The sequence below is a fragment of the Sebastes fasciatus genome, chromosome 2, assembly GCF_043250625.1.
Source record: "Sebastes fasciatus isolate fSebFas1 chromosome 2, fSebFas1.pri, whole genome shotgun sequence".
Classification (NCBI taxonomy): domain Eukaryota; kingdom Metazoa; phylum Chordata; class Actinopteri; order Perciformes; family Sebastidae; genus Sebastes; species Sebastes fasciatus.
In genome coordinates, this window is record NC_133796.1 from 5,724,524 (window position 1) to 5,749,363 (window position 24,840).

Below are 24,840 nucleotides of genomic sequence, written 5' to 3' on the forward strand. Positions count from 1 at the left end.
AAGCATCATCTATCACAAGGTTTCCACATCACTGATTGACAGTCCGTGTGCTGTGAAATTGGATTTCTCTATTAAATTAAAGGTCAACGCGGTGTACCTCGACATGGACATTAGTTTGTATTTCTGCTCAGAGGAATAATGTTCGCCATAAGATAACAAATTGTGCTGAAAGTAGCTGACATTTGCAATGTCAAGCAAAAGGTGGCACATGAAGCAGGGGCAAAGACACAGGACGTGTTTGTCGGTACATAAAGCTGAGCATTAAAGTGATTGTTTTAAAGCGCTCGCAGCCATTATGCCCCGTTAGTTTTGACCTCCACATGACGTGCTCTGCAAAGGTTAGCGTGTTAAAAAGGCTGATATTAACACGGAGCACAGGCGTCTCTCAAGGATCCACTTTGAATTATGGTAGAAGACTCTGATAGAGGAGATAAAGATCTTTGCTGTAAGCAAATATCAGGCAAGCTGGAGAATGCATTACTGAGGAGGAAGAGCAGCATCAACAAGGATTAAGCAGTGACACTTCATTTTACAGGTCCACAAATCTCTTGGTAATTAGGTGATAATTAGCAAGTAACCTATTTGAAACTTTTTTGGGCATTACTGCCAAATTCCCCAAATATTTACCTCAAACTTGATCTAAAGTTACTTTATTATAAACATTATTCAATAATTATATGCTAGTTTTCATTGATTTGGCAACCTTTCCTTAGTCGTGTTGATTCCTTAGACTCAGATAACTTTGTGGCTGATTAAAGTTTGGTATATGTGTGATAGATACAGTATATGTTTGTATATATTTGACCAGGAATATTTCAAACGAAGCATTGGAAGGACCCCTAATTTTGTCTTTGTGTTCAACTCTTTGGCTTAACTCCTGTGCTTGTTTTATGTATGTTAGTGCCCTAGATGACAGGGTGTACTGTCCTAGACCTCTAACAATTTATTAACAATTTATCATTATTTATTTATGTTTATTTTTGTTATTTATTTATTTATGTTATTTATTTATTTATATATTTATATATTTATTTGTTTATTTATTTATTATTATTATTATTTTTTACTATGACTATTTTATTTTATTTGTATATTTGTGTGTATTTATTTATTTATTTATTTTGTACACTTGTTTTTTTTGAGTGCCCTCTGGGTATTGTCATGTGTGGGCGGGATATCTATCAGTCCAAACATGTTTGTGCAGTGGATTGTCAGAGTTGTATTAACAAAATTCTGAAATAAGCTCTATTTAAAAAAATAATAATGATATGCTAGTGCTCCCTGGAGCACTGTATTGTAGCCTATTTATAACATTGAATCTAATATGAAAAGCTGGGTCTCTGGAAACACTGATCTAAATGACATTCAACAATCTGTACAGAGACCAAAAGAGCAGCGGTGTGCATGTTGTGTATGTTTGTGCTTTGCGTTTAGACTCACTCATCTCCATGTACTCGGGGTTGAGGCCAGTGAACGGACCCAGGTTGTGGTCTCTCTCGTGGCGCTGCAGCGAGTTGTTCAGCTCCTCCTCTTGCTTTGAGTCCAAGGGAGACTTCCTCCTCCGTAGCAGTTTCTTCAGCTTCCTGTTTTTTAACATAAATGCACATTTTTGTTAAAGATCCCTCTAAATGACCTCGGTTGGTCCAGCTAGCTATAGCGAATGCAGTTTTGCGATAAATCCTCCCTTCATGAAGGTTACAATGTTCATTTTGAAGTTTGTATTGCTGTTGAACAGTACTGCATTATGGAGAGAGGTGTTTCTGTTATTTAGCCTACACTAAATGATATGAATGGGGTGGACAAAATAATAGAAGCACCTCTCTGTATAACTCAATACAGTTCAATTAATTTTTTTAACATTCGTTTTAACCATTTCCACTCCGACCCTTTTTACCATAGGCCCATTTTTGTGTTTTTTTAGGAGGGTACAGAAGGTCTTTATGGGGAGATAGCAGGTCAACAGTAGATGTTACATAGAAGTGGTGTACATCATCTGAAAGCTAGGAACCTGGAGATTAATATGAGATGCAGCTCAGCACTGTGTGTCAAGTTGTTCTAGTCATAAATCAGAAATAAAATATAATGAATCAATTAATTAATTAAAATGTATTTTGAAAGTGTATAAGGGTTTAGAACATTATGATCAAAGTATATGATTATCATCTCCATGCTCTATTATGTCTCATAAGTTGTTGCAGCAATTTTGGGGTTGGTACCATTTTGTTATACAGATTTGGTGCCAAATTGAACCATTTTTTTTCCAATCGAGAATTGATTAAAATTATCAATAATCCCTCCAGAATACCACATTAAGACACCAAGACCTTGAGGAACACCATAGAAGAAGCCATGCTGTGATTTGGTTTCAAAAACGTTTGACATTTGGAGAGTTCTGCAAGAATTGCATTTTTCGGTGATTAGATGGCGAGCACTTCTGTTCTGGAAACTGCTCAGAAACCCACTTATTGTCAATCTAGCTAGGAAAGCCATCCATCCTCTGAATGCTCTAGGACTCTAGTTTGTGGCTGTAAAGTTTCATGAGGCTGTGATTATCCTAGAGGTCACCACAGGGTCATTTCATAAAGTGAGGTTAAGTTTTAAAAAAATGGTGTCACTACAATGAAATGGCTCCTATGGGGACTAACATCACCACACATGAATACAGTTGGGCTCATTGGATCCACAAGAGTCTCAGCTTTACAGTGATACCCAATTTATGTAATTCAAGACTGTTTAGGGACCCCAGTATGCAGAAATATTCAAATACACCATTTTAGTATAGGCGAAAATAACACATTTATACTGCATGTGATTATCATAAAGTGGGCATGTCTGTAAAGGGGAGACTCGTGGGTACCCATAGAACCCATTTTCATTCACATATCTTGAGGTCAGAGGTCAAGGGACCCCTGTGAATATGGTCATGACAGTTCTTTCTCCAAATCTAGCCTAAATTTGGAGCATTAATGAGCCTCCTTCCTTCCTATTTAGCCTGCTACAGACTCTGAAAACAGTAAAGTCGGCCCTCAAGGAGTGGTAGAGGTTAAAATAAATTCTCACAGTGGTACTTTAGGGTGCTACAGTATGTATGATATTCTTTAAATGCTTCGATCCATCCTCATTTTAGTGAAACATGCCATGTGGATTAATTGGTGATACATTAATTTGGATATCTGTCATTATTGGACTTATATTGGGTCTGTGAGTTATACCCGTGATCACAGTTTATAAACTGGTGGAGCATGTGATAAAGAGGAGGAACAATAAAACGTACAAACTTCCATTACAGTGTACTGTAATGGGACGAAGCAAGACAGAGAAAATTGCAGGCTGACAGAGTTCGGCAAGGTGTTGTCTAGTTCCCAGGTAAGTGTGTCTGAATACCAGACAGGCATTTAAATGATTCATCTGAGGCACAAGTACAACTGAGTGGGTGTGCATAATTTGTTCTGAGGCTTGCTGAACCCACGTATTGTGATCCGTGGTGAACTGTTGTCCAGCTTGTGTGTTCTCTGTGTGTGTTAGCGTCATGGGAGTTCGTATGTATGTTTGAGCATGTTGTATGTTTGTGCAACAACTCACGGAATGCCGATCTCAAACAGGTTGTTCTGGATGAGCTGCTTGCCCAGCATAGTGATGCACAACTGGATGCACAGCTCCATGAGGCAGCCTGCATGGGCACACTGGAGGGGGGAGAGAAAGTGATTCAGAGAGTGACAAATTGAGGCAGTAGTTTAAAGAGTTGACAGTGGGGAGTGGGAAGTGCAAGTAAGAGAGAGAAACAGAGCACAGCCACTTCATGTAAGGATACGTAGGCAAAAGCTTCCTGCTTGTATAAGGCTCAAATTTGAATAATGTGTGTGCGTGATGTACTAGAAAATTAAAAGATCCTTTGAAAATAAAAAAAAAAATAGAAATGGACTTTGCTGTGTGTGCTCTCAAAATTACAAATTCATTCAAATTAGGGCTGTCAAAGTTAACACGATAATAATGTGTTAAAGCAACTTCGTTTTAACATCACATCAATTTCTTTAATGCATTAACGCAACTTTTTAGAGTGAATATACTGGTATCATATGAAACTAAAAAACCTAAGGAATCCATTGGTACCAACCATGTCATACTAGCTTATCGGGAAGGAGACTAAATAACGCTCCAAAAACTGTCATGACCATTTTCAAAAGTGGTCCCTTGGCCTCTGACCTCCAGATCAGTGAATGTAAATATTCTAATCGATTGACAGCCTTAATCCTAATATATATATATTTTTAAACTTTACGTCTTCAGTAGGAACCTATGTGCTTGGGGATGAGCGCTGAGTGGATTTGTTGACATAACAAAATATGGATTAACATCAGCTTTAACCTTTAGGTCGCACTGTGATTAGTGTGAATTACCTCTTCCATTCTGTACGATCCAACAACGTACAAGTAGTTTCCAGGCCGCCCAACAAGCCTGCGAAAACAAACACAAGCGCCGCATGTTGTACGTGAGATGAGGAAAGCGGGTAGTACACAATGATCGTGTACACAGTACAAACATACTACATGGTACGGTGTTTTGGATAAAAATGTCAGGTGAGAGCAGCAACAGATGCAAGTATTTGATTTACAAGTGAAGTTTGATGACAATTATTTAACATTAAAATGTACAAAACACGAGCAGTGAGAAGACGTTGTTTTACCTGCCCCTGAAAAAGGCCAAATAGACGATGGGTGTGAACGCATTGACAAACTTCAAAATAAAGGTTTTGACGATGAGGCGCTCTTCGAAGCTCTTGTCTGTCTTTGGAACCTCTGAAAAATAAGAAAACATGTGGCTTAATCATCTCATCAAACAAAGCTTTTCCCACAAACACATTATCTTATTATACAATGATCTCTAATCCAGTTGATCTGTAGTCAGAAACTAATGTTTGGATTGAGGATCAATCAACAGTCAAATGTGCCTCACCCAGCGTGGTGAGCCAGCGGGCGATGTTGCCGTAGATTTCATCTAAGACGATGATGACGATGAGGTTGATGATGGCGGCGGTGGTTTTCACCGTGGCTCTGATGTTGGACCGTGCTACAGGGTAGTCGCTTATGTGCAGCGCTGCCTTGATGCTGATCCGGTACAGGATGACCCCGAAGACTATGACGAATGTCACTGTGATCTAAAAGTACGGAGGAGGAGGAGGAGGACACCAAATCTGACAAGCTGCTGATAATTTGACAAACGATCAAGGTGAGGAAGAAGATCTGTAAAGACTCACTGCAGGTGACACACATTGAAAAGCCTATTGGGTGAACGCCCTATTTTTTGTTATTGCCTGAAAAAAATTATTGGAATCTGAACAATCAGCACAAACAAGCACAAAGGTCTAAAAGAAATGTATTGTAATTGTAATGTAACAAAGTCGAGCAGTAGAGAGAGCCGAAGTCAAGTAGACGCCTGTTGAAACATACCACACGTGTTTGCTGTATGAAATGAAAATAATACAGACTGCTGTTCTGGCATGCATCATCGCCCACCTGAGCCTGTATTTACTAAATGAATGTGTGCATAGCAACAACCTCTGCTACACAATAGCTTCCTGCTATCCAACCCAACCCCCCAACAAGTCCTGACACACCTGGGTTTGGGTCATGGATGTATGAAGAGAACTGGATACAGCTTTGGCAGGGCCCCCTCAGTGACGCATGAAGCAAAACAAACTTGACTACTGAGTATAAAACTACCCGGATCTTCCGGCGGTCTTCAGCATCCATTGGGCCCATACTGTAGAGCAGGCGCTGTATAGCGTTTCCTTTAACCCCGCTTATTGGTAGTCGCGGGTTGCGTTTTTTTGGGCTTGTTTCTAAAGTGTAGTTGCTTATTTGGGCTTGCTCCTGTCTCTCTCCTCTGTTGCAGGATCCGTATACAACCGCCAATCTAAATCTAGATCTAATCTTGTAAAATTACAAGCTAAAAATGGATGAAACGTTCAACTTTAAAGGGACTGTTTGTAAGAATCAGAAATTGCTTGTTAACAGCGACACCTGTGGCCGTTAAGTCAACTAAAGTCAGCGTCCTGTTGCTCTCGCTTGTGCTCGCTCTACATAGACATGAACGAGCACCGCACAAAACAGTGAGGCGACACACGTCAGCTAAAAGCACAATATCACTCTATATTTCAGCTGCTTGGCAGTAATGTTAGCTGACCAGACGAAGGTCTCTCCATGAATCACTGCTGATCCTAGTGTTGGCTTTTCCTGCCTCAGCCTCCTGACCGCGGCCGGAGGGAACAGGGCAGACACCGGAGCTTTGGTCGGAGACGATAACGTTTCTCTCTGTGTCACTTCACAAGACACGGGAAACCTCTGTTGGTCTGAAGGAGCTGCAGCAGTTATTTCTGCACAAACGTCCACTGTACATTCACTAGATATTCTCAGAGCTAAACTAACTCTTCTGCAGTGTGGAGTGTGCACTCATGCATGTGAGAGGTGGAGCGAAAGAACGAGAGCGGAGTGTGAGTGAAGGCAAGCAGGCTGAGGAGCAGAGTACAGCAGAGACTCCGGCCCTGGAGACCAAAGCTACGGTCTCCCCCGCATCCTCCGACCGCAGCCAACACTGTTTTGCAAGATGGGCTTCACTAGATATAACTTTGCGGTTTTGGTGCTTCCGTGTAGTTTGTGTTGGAGTTTTGCTGTCTACTTTTCCCTTGATGATTCAAACAGCTAGAACCCTGCTCTCCTTTACTGTCGGGTGATCAAAATCATTGCTTCAAATGTCACACAAGTTAGAAATACAAAGTATGGTGATGTAACGCTGCAGGGGAGGCTGCTGAGACTCACCATGAGGAGCATGACCGTCACGGTAATCAGGTAAGCTGGCATTCTGTTAGTACAGGTCAGCTTCACCTTCTCACCCTAAAAACACACAAACAGATTTATGTGAAGGACATAAAGTACATAGCGTTGTCTGAAACATTAACTGCATCCCCAGCTGTTTGGACCTGTGTGTCATGTCGCTCTGTCAGTAGCAGCTCTTAATGCCGTGGGCATGCAGATGCACACACACACCATAAACATACACACACAAACACTATGCGGCTGCAGTGGAGCACAGCTAATTCCGCCCCGAGCCATCATGTCATATTCAAGCCCACTGAGAATTGGGTCAGGAAGCTCCGGCGACTGAATGTGTATGTGTGTGTGTGTGTGTGTGTGTGTGTGTGTGTGTGTGTGTGTGTGTGTGTCGTCTTGTGTATTTGATGAAAAGAAAGACGTGACCTTGGTACAAGACAAAAGTCAAATCAAAATGAATTACTCAGAACATGTCATGTTACATGTGTCAGTGCTTTTTTACTACAGACAAACATGTTTCAGTGTTTCATCAGCACTTTCTCTTCAAAATGCTGATGAAGCTGCCGTTAGATTTTATTCCTACACTAGTTAGAGCTGATTGCATGTTTCCTGAGAGTTGTAAGCTGCTGATGGACAGTGTGACGTTACTTGACCGTTTCTGTGTGTGTGTGTGTGTGTGTGTGTGTGTATATCAGTGGAGGCTGGTCCATAGAGGCGGAGGAGGTTGCTCTTCTTCTATTTTTTGAGAAGCAAAAGGGAGATTAAAATATTAAAAAAGAGTAATTAGCTGAAATAAACCAAATCTCAGCATCATTTATAAAATATTTTCTCTCTTCTTTGAAAATTATTTAACCCTCTGAGACCCGCAGGATCGACTGACTTTACTGTCTTTCAGAGGCTCTAGTAGGTTCAATTTATTTTAAAGCTAGAGTGAAGCTATATATATATTATATGAAACTAGAAAACCTAAGGAATACATTGGTACCAATGTAAACCATGTCATGCTACAATGTCGGGAAGAAGGCTAATTAACGCTCCAAATTTGGGCTACATTTTATCGAGGAAAAACTGTCATGTCCATTTTCAAAGGGATCCCTTGACCTCTGGCCTCCAGATATGTGAATATAAATGGGTTCTATGGGTACCCACGAGTCTCCCCTTTACAGACATGCCCACTTTATGATAATCACATGCAGTTTGGGGCAAAAACCACGCAGTTTTCTGCATGCAGATATATTTATGCAGAGGATTCAGAGGATGTTTGATTTTGGGTTTCTGAGCAGTTTCCAGAACAGAAGTGCCAACGAGTGTAAAACAATATGACGCCGTAGGTTGGTTTTCCTCCTGTCCTCCCCAATTTTTTGAGTCATCAGCCGCCACTGATGTATATATAAATAAAGAAGCACATATTGGATTGGGAAATCGGTTTTACCTTCGGGGGTGGATGTTCCAGTTTCTCTGTCTTTTGCATGACCCGTAACTCGTACTCCGCTCGGTTATGGTCCTGGAAAAGAAATCAGTTTGGATGTTACAGTTACTGATACGTTGATACCTGATATGTTAGTGAGCAGTGAGCAGTGAGCAGTGAGCAGTAAGTGTACTGTACAAGACAATAAACAGTACTGTGGGATTTCAGAATGGAGACAGAAACAGCCTGTGCGCATGAAGTTTTGCAAAACGGTGTTTTTAAATGAGAGTACAGCATTCTGTGCAAGAAAAGAGAAAACAATGCATCGACCCACCATGACAGGATAAAGCGGCAGTGGCGCACCTTAAGGTGCAGGTGCGGAAAAAATTAAAAAGGGCACCAGCTGCAAGCGGTGGGGCACCAGAGCACGGAAAGTTTTCTAGCATGTTGGGCAGCCTTTATGGCACTGCATCAGGAACGGCACCTCGGAGGGCACTTTATCATGTTTTATCTACTATAGAAGCATCCAAGAGGGCACTTTTGCTGTGTTTTTGTTTTTTTCTGTTGTCAAATAATGCTTTCATGGTGAGGAATATAAGATTAACATTTTATGTCCATGTACTGTAATGTGCAGGCAGATGTGAGTGTATGTGTACCCGTGTAACAGTAACAGTCATACAGTCCTCAGCAAGCCAAGAGGAATGAAGAGGCGCTGCGTATACAGAGGAAACTGTATCAGTAAGAAAACAAAGCTGAGGGTTAGACAGTCATTTTTGGCCTGAAGATCCTCGTGTCATGTTAATGCACAGATGGATAGACAGAGTGAAGACAGACACAAAAAGACCCTAAAGCAGACAAAAGCTGCCTAGAGAGCAAACAAACAACAATCTTGACTTTGACAATTGCTCTATTATTTCATATTCAAAAGGAATAATATTTTTTTTTCAGAAACAGTCCTCGTCATTAATGCTACTTAACTTCAAGCTGCATTAATTGATATTTTTGGCCACTTTTTTAAGGAATATTTATCTATTTTGTGGTTTAATTATCACCTTAAGTTGACGCAGTCGGCAACTTCCGGTTCTGAAAAGTGAAGCCAGTGCTGAAGTGCCTTAAACTTGCATTCAGTCTCCACCAACTCCTGAGAATAATATGTGTCTCTTTAGCTATTAAATGTGTGATGCTGCTGAGAGCGGTGAGACCGAACCAAGACAGTAAAGCAGCAGGTTGTAAAAGCAAAACACTGAGCTGGAAGTAGAGCTGAGAGTACACCTGCACAGCCAGGTGATAACTCTGTGGTTTCATCACTACAAGCAACACAGTCATTACACCTCTGGTGGTAAAAAAATACCTTTTAGTTCAGCTTTAAATTTTTTTTTACAATTCAAAAGTACTTGATTCAACATTAAATAAGGGGCAAATCAGAACCGGCTACCCTGCATCTGTGATCTCTTTTGTACAACCTGTACAAGGTTGTGTGGATTTTGGAGAAGCATATTTTCAGGTATTTGTATTTCTGGGTTCGACATACCACTGTCTTCCCAGCCAACGCGTCCATGTGGACCCAATAAGGGCTAACAGTGAGCTGAGAGGGCTGGAACTGACTGTAAACTATGTGGGGCTCTACGGGTTCAATTCCACAGGCTCTACGTGGTTCTACACTACATGACTGTGCGGGCCTTTATTAGTTTCTCGTGGGCGAGGACAATGATATGCTACTTCTTTCATTGGGCCATTAATCAACAATATTGGAAACTTCAGCCTCCAGGGGCTGAAATAATCATACCAACCATGTAATTTGTTCGTAAAGTGCTCGAACATGCTCAAAATGAATTGCTCCTCAAAGGGCAGCCCAGTTTATTTCCTTTATTACGTTTAAAAAAAGGTGCTTAGCCCATCTTTTGCATTCTTTCTATTTAAAGGTATATTACTTCACTTTGGTGCTGTGTGTGCTTCTCGTCTTATGGGTACGGAGGGAACAGTTGTCTACGTTTAACGGAGACATATCGGTAACACATTATTTTACAGGTATGCAAATTTCATGGTAATTAGGTGATAATTGGCAAGTAACCTATTTGAAATTTCTTTGGAATTACCGCCAAATTACCCCAATATTAACTTAAAATGTATCGAACATTACTTTATTATTTAATAATTATATTCCGCTATTTCCCAATGGTTTGTAATTCATTTAATACATTTCCAGGAAAAGAATACAAAGTTAATTGATAAGCTTTATTTCCATGTCTGCTGGTAAATAGAAAATATTAAATAACTTCTTTGAAATGTGTTTAAAAACTCCCTGAATCATGACATTAGCTACCAGGTTACATTTGTGTAGACAATAAGTCACACATTGGTGAGATTTGTGCCTGATCAGAAGTGTCTTCTATTAGTTTTCCACCTCCGATGAAAAGCAGCGCACAGCATCAAGCCTAGGGGCCCTATTTTAACCATTATATGCTATTTTAGCATATAATTATTAAATCATGTTTATAATAAAGTAATTTTTGAGGTAAATATTGGGGGTTATTTGGCAGTAATTCCAAAGAAATTTCAAATAGGTTACTTGCTAATCATCACCTAATCACCATGAAATTTGTGAAATGAAGTGTTACCGAAATATCAAAAAAAAAAAAAAAAGGAGCAAATAAGAGGACTGAGGCAAGAAACTGTCTTGTCAACTCTGCTGCCATCACAAACAGCAGCAACAGTATTGTGTTGAGAGGCCACACTAACAAGAAGAGGCCACAGGGATGGCCAGCATCAGGATGAACCTCAGAGAGAAAGAGAAATCATTACACAGGAGCAAAGAGATGAAGAGCGTGTCGAGTGAAAAGACCTGAGCCAGCTTGAGGGAGAAAAGGTTTGCGTTAGCGGCCTGCAGAACGGATCTAAATCAGGAACGACGGTAAGTTAATCAAAGCAAAATAAAGCGAGTTAGAACCAAACCTTATGTTCCTCCTGTGAAATACAGAACACACATAAACACATAAGGGAAAGGTGTCAGTCAGCAGTCATTGTGAAGATTAAAACACTTCCAAATCTCCATTAGAGACATACAGAACAAAATATAAAAATCTTCCATAAAAGAAGGTAGCAGTGCACTGTTCATTGTGATTTTAAAATATACTGACGTCTGAGGCCGTGATGTTTGTGTGGGAACATTTTTGCTGAGGGCTGACTCACTACAGAGCGCACACAAAAGACAGACGAGGTACATGCAAACGCACATCCTGACCTTTATGTCATCGTTATTACCTTAGCACTCTTAAGTTAAGTGCTCTGAAAAACATCTGTATTCTTCATAAAAATGTTGTCAAGACTTGTTACTAGGAGTTGAAAATACAAATAGTTGGTTCAGTTTGCAAAATGAGATTTGGAGATGCTGGAGGTGAAGAGACTGACTCGCTGGTTCCAGAAGTGTTTGTTCTTAATTCTGTATTCCCATTTTAAAATTTTACTTTTAGTGATATCCTCAAACACAAGACTCTCCAGCGTATGTTCTGACAACATAGTCTCACGGCAGCTCGTGAAATAGTCACAGAATTTCATTTATTTCTGCTCCAGTCTTTTCAAAATAAAACTACTTAGTTAGGTTTAGGAATAGATCAACGGTCTTAGATAGCTTGAGGAAAATATCGCGGTTTGGGTTAAAATAACTCTGGAAGTGTTGTAACTTAAGTACGGAGGTTCTGTGACAAATAAAAATCATTTTGGATGAATGGCAGAGTGCTAAAAATACTACTCGTCGACAGGATATGTAGTTAATGGACTAAAGTCACCATGAATATGGCCCTTTTAAGAATAATATAATTAGTTTTTATGTTTGGTAACACAAGGAATTATAATTATAATACATTATGGCTCACACAAAGAAAGGATTAGCACAAAAGGGATTTGGTTGACTTTCAATTGAAGTTACAATCTTGAAGATCTCCGTTTCGTTCCCTTGTGCCGCACCTTTGGTGATAAGCGGTAACTGCAGGTGTGTTGGATGTCACTTCCGAAGTGAATAATTCCCAAAATGACCAACTATTGTTTTCAATACACTCGTGAATGTATATCTCTCAACGTATACAGAAGTGATTATTAGTAGCGTTATCTCACCTCCTCCTCCTCTCCGCAGCCCGTCAGGTCCCAGATATAGTTGAGTCGCATCTGTCGTCTCTTCCAGTGCTCCATGAAGAGAACCGCTACACAACCAAGCACACACAGCAGATTCATTGTTTTGTGTTGTTAATTGATTTCCAATAATAAATATATACATATGTTTGCATAGAGCAGCATATTTGCCCACTCCCATGTTGATAAGAGTATTAAATATTTGACCAATCTCCCTTTACGGTACATTTTGAACAGATAGAAAATGGGTGATTAATTTGCGATAATAAATATTTTATTGATTGACAGCCCTAGTTGTTACTAATCATCAGCCTGCACCTCTTTAACCTCACTATAAGCCCAGCTAGATGAGCATAGTGTTTGCAATTACACTGACAATCCTCCCAACAAATCCCATACTGCACCAGTAATGCATAATTCAATCCCTCACTACTTTCCTACTCTGTTTGAGGCTCTCACATCCAAAGCCGTTGGTTCCTAATAAAGATGTAAATCTTTAAAAGCTGGCCATGCCTCATTTTTATGAAAAGGCTCAGTAAATTTTGGATTAATTCACATTTGGTGCTGCAGTGAGTATTTGTGTGTGTGAGTCAAAATCAACTACAGTGTGTGTGTTCATGGTGATGAAGGAACATGTCACCCAGTGACACAGAGTGACTCATTGATGTGTTTTTGATAGTGTTTGGATGACATTGGAGCTCTGTGGCACAGAGGAAAAAGACGTATCAGGCTTTGATACACACACAATGAAGTGTTTTCCATTTGAATACATGCACACACATGTTGCTATTTCGCTACTGCAATGCTTTCCAACAGGGAGAAGTACATCAAGTTTCATGGTATTCTCCATCATCGGGTCTACAGGGCGTGAACCCAGATGGCCGGCGTGCTGCGACTCTGTCAGACACCAGCTTCATCTAAAGACACAACACCTCCCCGGTCTGAGGTCCTGCTGCTGCTAACAGATGGCAGCACGGTTTGGCAGGACATCAGACGAGGACCGACTCTGTGTTTACTCAGAGTCGCCTTTGAGGATTCCTATTGTAAATTCCATGTTCGCCTAAGGTGCAGTATTTATGTCTTTCTGCCAAAGCTGTACTGACTGGATTGAATGGCAGTGGTCTATTAAGTTGAACAGTTCTACCGATGCTTGAGGCTGGCCACATTGAGGGGAAAAAAATCAGAGATTTCCAGAATAAAGTCATAATATTACGAGAAAAAAAATTAGTAATATTATGAAAATAAAGTCATAACTTTACGAGAAAAAAGTCGTAATAATATGAGAATAAAGTCATAACTTTACAGGATCAAAATCGGCTTGATTCTCGTGTAGTGTGTACCCGGTATCAGCTGCACAGCCTGTCTTTGGTCTCTTTGGTTGCTGTTGATTGGATGTGAATGTGTCCTTACCCCAGAGGGCCATGAAGATGGAGAAGAAGACAGTGGCCGGGTTATCAAACAGGTGGCTGGCTCGGGCCGTACCGCACGCCGTCTCCAGCTTCCAGTAGCTGCAGGCGTGGTCACACAGCGGACACATGGAGATGTTGAACCTTGGATCACAAATCTCCATACTGACGTATGGATGGAAGAGATGAGTTATTATAAGGGGTGTGGAAGATGGCAGTTTAGATTCAGACTACATGGCAAAAAACAAAAAAAACATGCTGAGTGCTTCTGCTTGTCGTCTGTCTAAAGCAGTGCTTCCTAAAGGACTTTAGATTTTGTCACGGCACACCGAGCAACCCAGCGGCCACCATGCATAAGTACACAGATGCTTATCTGTTTTAACAGCTGACACTGGGCGAGAGACGGGGCGCCCCCGGGACAGGTTGCCAGTCAATCACAGGCGCTGACACATACAGACAGACGTTCACACTCACATTCACACCTACGAGCCAATTAACCTGACCTGCATATCTTTGGACTGTGGGAGAAAGCATGCAAACTCCACGCAGAAAGGCCCAGCCACCTTTTATGAATTATATTGTAGGGCTGTCAAAGTTAACGCCACTAATCTCTTTAACGCAACTTGCAATTTTTAGGTTGTGGCAGGCTCAGTTTTAAAGCTAGAGTGACGATACTGGTATCATATGAAACTAGAAAACCTAAGGAATCCGTGGTACCAAACATGTCATACTAAGGAGGTTAAATAACGCTCCAAACTTGTGCAAAATTTCGACGAGGAAAAACTGGCATGGCCATTTTCAAAGCGGTCCCTTGACCTCTGGGCGGTTGTTTGGTCCGCACCAGAGTTTGAGTCACAACTTTTGAGTTCACACCAACCCAAACTAACCGCACCAAGGGGGTAAACGCTCCAGGGTTGGGTTCAACCGGACTAAACAAGGCTGATGTGAACACACTCTTGGAGTTTAGCGCTTTAGACTGAATATACAGTCTATCTGGATCTGGATAAAATAATCTATCCCAGGACACAGGACTTTATAATGTGATATCAATATGGTTCGTGATATAGTATATTTTATATTTAAAATCAATTGAGGAATTTTAGATAAAATAACCACACAGGTTTTGGCTAAAGCACCAAATGAAATACCTGATTTATATATGATTTTTCATCACATTAAATCTCGTCCTGCTGATTGATTTGCAGCTCTGCCCGTTATGAGCTACCTCAGTATAAACGGTTTCTGTTGCCTCATGAAATACACCGTATCATCATATTGCCAAACACTAATTGACACGCTCAGTGCACGTAAAGTCCGTAATGACCGGGTGTCACAATAAACCTAAAGCTTTAGGTTGTGTTTGTGTGAACAGGTGGAGTCAGGGTGTGGTCTAAAGCCTGGTGTTTACACCTTCCAGCTTCATATCACGCTGCAACAGATCTCCATCTTAACCTGCCACTTGGTCTGCTGCTGATTTCCTCAACCAACTGGTTTTAAGAATTATCATAAATGAATTAACAGTCGGTACATATCACAAAACAAGATTAGATTCACATTAAATTCTTGTGACAATTTCATTTGTCCTGGAAACAGGCAAAACAACCTTGGTTAGATATTTTAAGAACATAAACTAGTTCAATAATAAGTGCAATGACTTGCTAAAATGGAAGTTGTTGGCAGCAGAGATTAGTTAGACATGCATCGGCAATCTGTCTGAAAGCTGTTACTAAATGTCTGATGTCTTGTTTACTTATTCTTTGATCAGACAGATCTTGATTTCAATCACCATTTTCTCAATTTTATCTAATGCATGTCATAAATCATTTCATTTAGGGCAATGTTCTTGTACGACTGTTTGTGTTTTAATCACATTTTGACATTTGAGAATTCTGGCTTCTTTTGTTAAATAAAAAAAAAAAGAGTTTTGAAGAGGAACATGTTTATAAATCTCAAAATAAGGTGTCGAAAAAACTGAGGAACATACAGTATAGAAAACTAAAACTAAAATTAAGGGCAGCTTCAGTAGGAAGAGACAGAAAAGATATTTTGAGAGAAGATTATTTCATAAGATATTCAATTAAATTAAGTTAGTAGATGAAAAACAAAAACATATGCATGGGGAAATAGTGTGTGTGTGTGTGTGTGTGTGTGTGTGTGTGTGCGGGCGTGTATTACTCATGTTGTGGGGACATAAATCTGTTTACACAGTCACATTGTGGGGACTCGCCTTCCTTCTGGGGACAAAATGCAAGTCCCCCTAACGTAAATCATTACATTTTAGGGTGAAGACTTGGTTTAAGGTTAGGGGAAAGGTTTAGGATTAGGCAAGTAGCAGTTATGGTTAGGGTAAGTCTCTAGGAAATGAATGTAAGTCAATGTAATGTGTGATGGAAGTGATGGAAACATAACGTGTGTGTGTGTGTGTGTGTTATGTACCTCGGTATGTTATCGTCGACAGTAGCACAGCCGTAGAGGAACACGATGACTCCAACGATGGCTGCAGGGATCAGCATCTGTGTGTAGACTCCTAACCAGGCAAAATATAGTCCGACCTTCTCCCCAAAATACTTCCTGTAGAGGGACATACCAAAGGTCAAAGGTGAATACATCACTGTCAAATTAATCCCTCAGAAGTCACGGTCGATATGATCAGATAGTGTTCAATATCAAATCAATATCAAAGCCACTGCTTTTTAGATTTGTCTCTTCCTGCTGTCTTTTGGATGTTATAAATACGTTTCCCATCAGCCTCTCACTTCCTCCCCCAAACTGCATAAACCCACTTTTTTCTGCAGCAATCTTGCAAACGAGATGAATTTTATGACACTAATGAAACCACTGAGCAGAGCGTGTTTTGATGAGGAACCGCGTCAGATTGAGCTCACATTCCCCCGGACTCTTCCTTGGATCACAGACAGCTCAGCATATGACTGTTGTTTCTGCAGAAGAGCTTCAGTGGAGCATCATCTGTATTTTCCTGCCTGCAGGCTGGTGGAGGCAGTTAATGCTGCTGCGAGAGCACCAGCCGTGGCAAACATATGAGGCCCTGCAAATGTGTCCGTACTGTAATTCCCTTGAGGGGTGTCACAAGAGCACTGCTACGGATCTGACCTGATGAGTCCGATCGGCTGGTACTTGTAGAAGACGCTGTAGCTGGCCCACTCCTCGTACAGCAGCTGTGAAGAGATGCGGGAGGAAATCATTAAATGCTCATATTATATACAAGTTTTACTGTTTTGTGAGTATCACATTTGAAGTCTGATGTTTGATGTTAAAGTTGTTTGTCTTGGTAAATTCAGTATAATGCAAATGCAGTATAATGTACAGTATATTTTCTAGGAGAAAAACAGTGTTTCTATTCTCTAATTACTTTTCAATTACTTTTTATCATTGTTAAAGCTACAGTTGGTAACTTTAATAAAAATAACTTTTCATCACATTTGCTCAAACTGTTCCTGACAGTAGTATATGAGACAGATAATCTGTGAAAACTTCAGGTTCCTCTGCCTCCTTTTAGTGCTCCTAATGGCAATTCATGATTCCCGGGCGCCCGCAGAAAACCAACCAATCAGAACCGAGGTGTAAAATGAAAACGTTTGTGACCCGGCCGCCATGTTGAAAACAGCCCACCGGCCGGAGTATATTTGGTTTGGGAACCACTGACGTACCTAGTGATTCTTTTCATTATCGATTATACTGATTATCATTTTTTTTTTTATGTTTGGTCTATAAAATGTCAGCGAATAGTGAAAAATGCCCATCACAAGTCCCCGTAGCCTACGCTTATGGCATCAAACGTCTTGTTTTAATCCGACCAACTGTCCAAAACACAAAGATATTGTGTTAACTATCATAGAAGTCTAACAAAAGCAGAAAATATAAACATTAAAGAGGCTGGAGCCAGTGAGCTTTTGCAATTTTGCTTTAAAGAATTACCTAAAGTTATGAAAATTGTTGCTGTTATTTATGCTTTGTTGTACTAGTTACTAATCAATCAATTGTTTCAGATCCAGTATTAAAGAGGACCTATTATGCTTTTGTGCTTTTTCTCTTTCCTTTAGTGTGTTATATAGTTTTTTTGTGCATGTAAAAGGTCTGTAAAAGTCCAACCCAAAGGGAGTCACCCCCCCACAGAAATGTCACCAAGTAACACATTTGCATAATACCTGCCTAGGACGCAGGAGCTCAAACAGAGTGTTTCAGACAAAGGGCCGGTGAAAAGAGGCGCTGCAGCAGTGACAAAAATAATGTGTTTCGTTTTTAACATTAAAGCATGTAAACATGTTCTGGTAGAAACCCGAAATTCAACTATGCAGCTGAAAATAAGCATAAAAGGTCCTCTTTAAGCTACTGACTATGAAACATCCTGCACGTATGTTTCACATTAAAAGCCTTCCAGCAGCAAAAAGGGCTTTTAATGTGAAACGTGCAGGAAGTATAAGAGTCATTAACATAAAGTTAACACCGATAGAAAGAACGGCAAAGTAGAATTGGGATTAAACAGAGAAACTCAGAGCAGCAGAGGCTCTGTTGTTGCAATCAGTGCTGTGGAAACATACATTATGCTGAATTTACTATGTGAGCTAATCGACCCAGCCTTTATTAGCCACAAGTCGTTACTTGTTTATGGTGGTCATCAGATATTATTCGACCACAGGCTTTTATTTGATGATTTATGGTGATGTGCATCACAGCCAGTTCTCTGATGCACTTAATGCAAATATATATGCAATTACATTTGCAAAATGTATTAAAAATCCACTGATGCAGCATTGTTCGCAGTAACATATGCTTTCTCAGGCAGCAGTGCCAAGCGTGTGGTGTACAAGTGCGACCACTACAGTTATGTGGTCACACACCCAAAGGAGGAGGCGCTGCTGGGGGACGAGAAATCAATGCAATCAGAAACGAACCTGCAGGCTGGACAACATCTACCCATTTATTTCACAGAGAGACCCGTGAACGTATTCAAGTCCAGCAGGGATTTATATCACGTCTTTAATGTGAAACAAACCATTGCTGTGGGCAAACACTCTATATAAAATATATTTGCTGCCTTATTCCCACCGGGCCTACAGTTTTCTGACAGCAGATATTTTACTTTTCATAGCAGGAAGGTGAAAGTAATGACTTAAATGATGGCTCAGTGAGCCTTGTACTGTATAGAGCCAGCGTGCAATACCAGCGTAAATGGAATGCAGTCTTTATTTGTATTATTAACTATGCCTGTGCTTTTCATGTTATGACAAGTCCAAATGGTTGCTGTACAAAACATCTATTACCTAGATACCCTCCCAGGTCTGTGTGTCAGGCAGGGTAGGGCAGGGTTTGGAAAGCACTGACAAAGCTTTAGTGCTTTAGCTCTTCAAAAGGGACTGAAAAATGAGACCTTCCGCAACTTTTCACGGTTTCCTCTATCCAGGGTATATCTGCAGGAATCAACGAGTCAAATTTAAGACTTTTTAAGACCATTATAAGACCATTATGAATGCAATTTAAGACCTACTTCACATCCATACTGGCAAGAAAGTACTAAGGATATGAAAGAAAATTGGAACCCCAGAATTACTTGCAAAGTAAATTAATTTATTCACTGAAATACATTTCTTCCAGCAGTTTTCCCAGTCTTTGTTCCAGGTTTTCACAGTTTTATAACCAAATAAATAAATAAAATGCTAACTATAAATCAATAAAATACAATGGAATTACTTAAAAACAGCAGACAAAAAGTACCGTATAAACCTAGACAAAAATGCACTGTTGCTGTTTTTAATTTCTGAACTAATATTTGTTTGCAACCCAAAATGAAAAAACGCACAGCTATATCCTTTTGGTTGAGTTTTATAGTTTTTTAACGGCGTGCCCAAAAAACGAAACATTTAAAAGCAAGATAATGCATTTCTTTTATAAAATGAAAGTAATGTTAATGAATTTTTAAGACATGCCAAAATTGTATTTAAGACATTTCATAAGATTTTAAGACATTTTAAGGCCTTAAATTCAGGTTATTGGATTTTAGACTTTTAAAGACCCCACAGGAACCCTGTCTATCAGCTAGTAGTCTGCTTTTAATGTGAAGAACCCAGCCCGTTTTTCTGGGAAAATCGAACGGATGCGACGTCATGCGTGCTCGCGAGTGCCTTTACTCTCTTCAGCTCCGCTACAGGGCTAACAGTGTGAAACCATAGCTAATGTTCGGCTGGAAATGGAGTCCGCTAACGCCAAAAAATGACCAGCCGCCACCACAACTCCAACACAAACTCTACTGAAGCACAGAAAACAAAGTTATATCTAGTGAAGCCCGTCTGGCAAAACAGGAATGTGACCGACGTTGGGGAAAAACTAGGAACCAACATCCGCCGAGCCTTCGATTCATGGAGGGACCTTCGTTTGGGAAGCTAACCTTACTGCCAAGCATGTAAAATAGACAGTAATATTGAGCTTTTAGCTGCCAATCAGGATCAGTCTCGTGTGTGTCGCCTCACTGTTTTGACCAATGCTCGCTCACAGGTACGTAGTGGAGAGTGTTGTGGAATTTCTGATACTCAGGTTAACTCAGTCAACAGGAAGGAAGAGGCCCCGGAGCTGTTGACGTCTTCCTCATTAAGATTATTGAAGCTTGATCAAGGAGCAATTGTCAGGGCCCTCCACATTTGGTGTTTGAAGGCCTCACAACTCTGCTCTTTCTCCCTCAGTGTTTTACCCTTATCATGTTTTGACTTGCGCGTTTCCTCTGGCATCTCTGACCCTGGTTGCCCCAGCGACTGGCTCTATGGTCCCTATACTACAGACACAGCTGTAAAGATAACGGTGGCGCCCCTAGACAGGAATCCCACCCAATAATGTCAACAACAGAGGGACACTCTGAGAGACACTCTGACCTCCCGACCAAGAGAGAGGAATTGATAGAAAATTGCATCCCAGCGAGCAACAGGACGCTTATTAAGTTAAGTCAAGCAATTTCTGATTCTTACATAGACTCGCTTTAAAAGTGCACTTTGTTGGAATTATTGTGTAAGTCACAGCAAAATGGCAATATGGGCTGTGCATTGGCAGTTTAAAACCTTATTCCCTTATGGATATGTTATAATCTGTCTTATATTAAGCTGATCTGCCTAAGAGCTTGTCTCTTCATGCCTCCTGTGAAATCCAGCCTCGCCAGCCAACGATGTCAGGAGCAACGTCACGGACTTCAGCCTTCAACTATTAATCCCCAACAGACAGAGACTCTCTAGACATGAGGTTAGGAATCTACAAACAAAACACTGTGTATTTAAGGACTGCCAAGGGTGGAAATATGTATACCTTAGGGATGTCAATCGATTAAAATAGTTAATCTTGATTAATCAAAAAAATGTGCATCTGTTTAAAATGTACCTTAAAAGGGACATTTGTCAAGTATTTAATACTCGTATCAACATGGGAGTGGACAAATATACTTGCTTTATGCAAACATATGTATATATTTATTATTGGATATCAATTAACAACACAAAACAATGACAGATATTGTCCAGAAACCCTCACAGGTACTGCTTTTGTGTGTCAGTGTGCTGATTTGACAATGACTTGCCCCAAACTGCATTTGATTATCATAAAGTGGGCATGTCTGTAAAGGGGAGACTCGTGGGTACCCAGAAAACCCATTTACATTCACATATCTTGAGGTCAGAGGTCAAGGGACCCCTTTGAAAATGGCAATGGCAGTTTTTCCTCAACAACATTTAGCGGACGTTTGGAGCGTTATTTAACCTCCTTTGGGTCAAGCTAGTATGACATGATTGGTACCAATGGATTCATTGGGTTTTATAGTTTCATATGATACCAGTATCTTCACCCTATCTTTAAGACTGAGCCCGCTACAACCTAAAAATTGCAAGTTGCGTTAATGCATTAAAGAAATTAGTGGCGTGTTAACGAGTCATCACGTTAACTTTGGCAGCCCTAGTATATAGTTTATTAATATCAGACTGTGCATTTGAGCAAATTATAATTGGTTGCGGTGTCGATTCCAGTCATGTATAATTTATGATGTTATGCGGTAAAACTGTGCATGTATGAGTGCGTTCTAAGAAGTCTGTCCGACACCGATACTACGTGCGTGTAATGTGATTTATATGCAAATCACTGCTATATGATACGGCCTTTACGATTATCCTCAAGCAGCTGCCTGTGTATGTGTCCTGTTCCTACTACTAGTAGGCAAAGAGCACATAAATCACTGCGAAATGCTTTTTTCACACACAATCGCACTCCATTCAGAGCAGCAGCAGCGAGGCAGCAAATCACAGGAGGCAGGCCCGGAGGAGCGTTCAGATGACAAATCGCACAAGATTGAGCTTCCAGACGCAACATCCTCATTCCTTCAGCCGAGGAAAAGCTATTTCCTAACCATACGTACATGGGATTGTGATATATATACATATGAAAGTATATGTTGCTGTGGAGGCACTCGAAAGCAGCGAGCTGAAGCTTCTCTGATGCTTGAGAACAACAGAGGGGGAATTATTAGGCTGTTGCCTTAGTGACACACAGCCTGCAGTGTAATTATGGAGAGTGTTAGCAGGGGAGGAGATGACTTCAGACTCAGCATGAGCTCTTATTTCTTTCCAATTGCCTGGTTAATTTTGTTCAGTAGGAGGCTCAAACGCTGTCATGTTAGCGTGGTAGTCTGTCATACTTGGTAAAAAAAAAAAAAATCCCTATGGTGTGACTCATTGAGTGGCATGTTTCAGTCGCTTATAGATATTGGATTGCTGTGTTGCGTTCAGGATGAAGAGGAGGATAAAACTAATTTAAGCTAACAGTCATCTTTATGTCTAAAGTTTAACAATTTGAGAGACATTGTTGGGGTGGGATAGAAACTGTAGAAGAAACATTTGGTCATTTTTATTGTGATGGCAAGGAGATCACATTATGTGACAATTTCAGTCTCACTGGTGTAAATTTATTTTTAAATTACGGCCGTCAGTCGATTTAAATAATCCTGATTAATCGCATGATTGGTCTCCACCGACCCCACCGTGTATATATATACATATATTTATTATTTTTTACTCCTATCAGGAGCTATAACCCCATAATTTATTATATCTCCAACTGTGCAATACTGATTTAACAGTGTAATAATTCAGCTGTGCAATAATCTGGTTTACTCCGGCATTAACAATACATTTATTTATACAGAACATTTAAACTAATATTCTTATTTTACACTATTCTTACATTTTTATAAATGCATGCATTTATATTATTTACATAGATCCTATTTTTCAGCACTACATATACATATTCGTTGCTCTTAAAATAAACTTAAAAAACTCTGCACCTTTATAGATGGGTTTTACTGTATTCTACAAACAATGTAAAGCTTTATTCTGCACTTAAGTCTATTTAAAAAAAAAACAACGTATTTACCTCAGTTCTTATCCTGCATTATATTCCACATTTAGCATTTCTTAATATCTATATCTCCTATATTTTATTATCCAGCACTGTATCACTTTCTGCACTATATTCTCATTTTTAATGGTCCCGTATCTCAGTTGTAACCCTGCACTATATTCATTTTTAACAGTTTCTTCATCTCCTGTTATTTTTTATATCTGGTATATTTTTTATACTCTGTATTACTTACTTGTGCCTTTTTACTAATATGTTTTGCACTATCGAACTGTGATGCTGGAAACTTGAATTTCCCTCGGGATCAATAAAGTTACTATCTATCTATCTATCTATCTATCTATCTATCTATCTATCTATCTATCTAAAATATGCCCTTTTTCATTTTATTTATTTATTTTCTAATTATTGTTATTTATTTTCTAATTATTTTTATTTATTTTCTAATTATTGTTATTTATTTTCTAATTATTTTTATTCTTTCTTTTTTATTAATAATTTGTCGTCGTTTGAAATTAAAAAATGTTAATGAAAAAAATAATTTCCCAATTTGAAAATGCCAAGGTGAAAATAAAAATGTTATCTTAACTGACAAACAACTTTCAGTGCGCCCTAAAGCATAACACAGCCGCCGTTGATGATGATGATAATAAAGTAGAAATCATTTTTGTGACTCCCTGGACAATACAGACAGTGGATGTGAAATGGACTTTTCATTTTCAAATTAAATGAATTAATGGAGATGAAATGCTCTTGTTATTGTCACTGTTGTAATAGCAGAGCTCTCAAAACCCCTGGACCGGATTGAACATCTGATTGGCTGAAACGCACCAATCAGAGGACGTCGTTCCACTGCTCTGGTTTCTAGCCCAGGTTGCCATGTCGGCTGCGTATAAATGAATATGGGCTGGTTTATTGGATATAAAAAGGTAAAGTAGTCTGGCTCCAGGTTGTCTGTTTTCTTCGGGCTGACTGATGAATGAGTATCTGTGAATCGACTCAAAGTGTTGGTGTGGTGGTGACCTCTGATTCGATGTATTGACTGGTGGACATTTGCTCTACTCACCTGCCTGTCGTTAGGTTCTGCATTCACCCCCTCGATTTCTCCCTGTAACAATGAACACACTTATTTCATCTTGCATATAATGAATAATTTAACACTAAATTGTGAATTATGAGAATTCTAGTCACAAATGAGATTAATTTACATAAATGATAGAGTACAAGCAGCAGATGCTATTTGGTGATTCTCGTATTAGAAACTCAGTGATTTGGAATCATTCTCTCTCAGTGTATAAACAGCAATTTATCAACTGTTCTGAGGCCAGCAGAGGATGAAGTGTGACGGTGATACTCACATCATGCAGAGGATAAGCAGCTGAATAGGAACCATTGGCTAGAAGACTGGTGATCCCTGTAAAAAAGGCATATTCCACAGGATTATAATCCACACGCAGCAGAGTAAAGACTCAGCAGAAGAGCTCTTTGGAGCTCAAACATAAGACGTCATGGTGAAGAATTACAGGTAACACTTCATATTACAGGTCCGCAAATTTCATGGTAATAAGGTGATAATTAGCAAGTAACCTATTTGAAATTTCTTTGGCTGCCAAATTACCCCAATATTTACCTCAACATTTATCGAAAATTACTTTATTATAAACATTATTTA

The 24,840-nt window shown here is 39.8% G+C and overlaps 1 protein-coding gene across 3 annotated transcripts in view; it reads right to left on the reverse strand.

Moving 5' to 3' along the window:
- The window catches only part of LOC141782756 (anoctamin-1-like), a 79,036-nt gene that overhangs the window by 10,509 nt on the left and 43,687 nt on the right, over positions 1–24,840 (reverse strand). For all 3 annotated transcript variants that reach the window (XM_074659453.1, XM_074659444.1, XM_074659463.1), the window contains 13 exons: positions 24,527–24,582; positions 24,235–24,276; positions 16,878–16,942; positions 16,203–16,337; positions 13,771–13,931; positions 12,346–12,431; positions 8,260–8,331; positions 6,816–6,890; positions 4,954–5,155; positions 4,685–4,796; positions 4,398–4,455; positions 3,583–3,683; positions 1,441–1,583 (listed from right to left, as the gene is read on the reverse strand). In XM_074659453.1, coding sequence (XP_074515554.1) covers positions 1,441–1,583; positions 3,583–3,683; positions 4,398–4,455; positions 4,685–4,796; positions 4,954–5,155; positions 6,816–6,890; positions 8,260–8,331; positions 12,346–12,431; positions 13,771–13,931; positions 16,203–16,337; positions 16,878–16,942; positions 24,235–24,276; positions 24,527–24,582 — 1,308 coding nt within the window. The remainder of the gene's footprint in view (positions 1–1,440; positions 1,584–3,582; positions 3,684–4,397; positions 4,456–4,684; positions 4,797–4,953; positions 5,156–6,815; positions 6,891–8,259; positions 8,332–12,345; positions 12,432–13,770; positions 13,932–16,202; positions 16,338–16,877; positions 16,943–24,234; positions 24,277–24,526; positions 24,583–24,840) is intronic.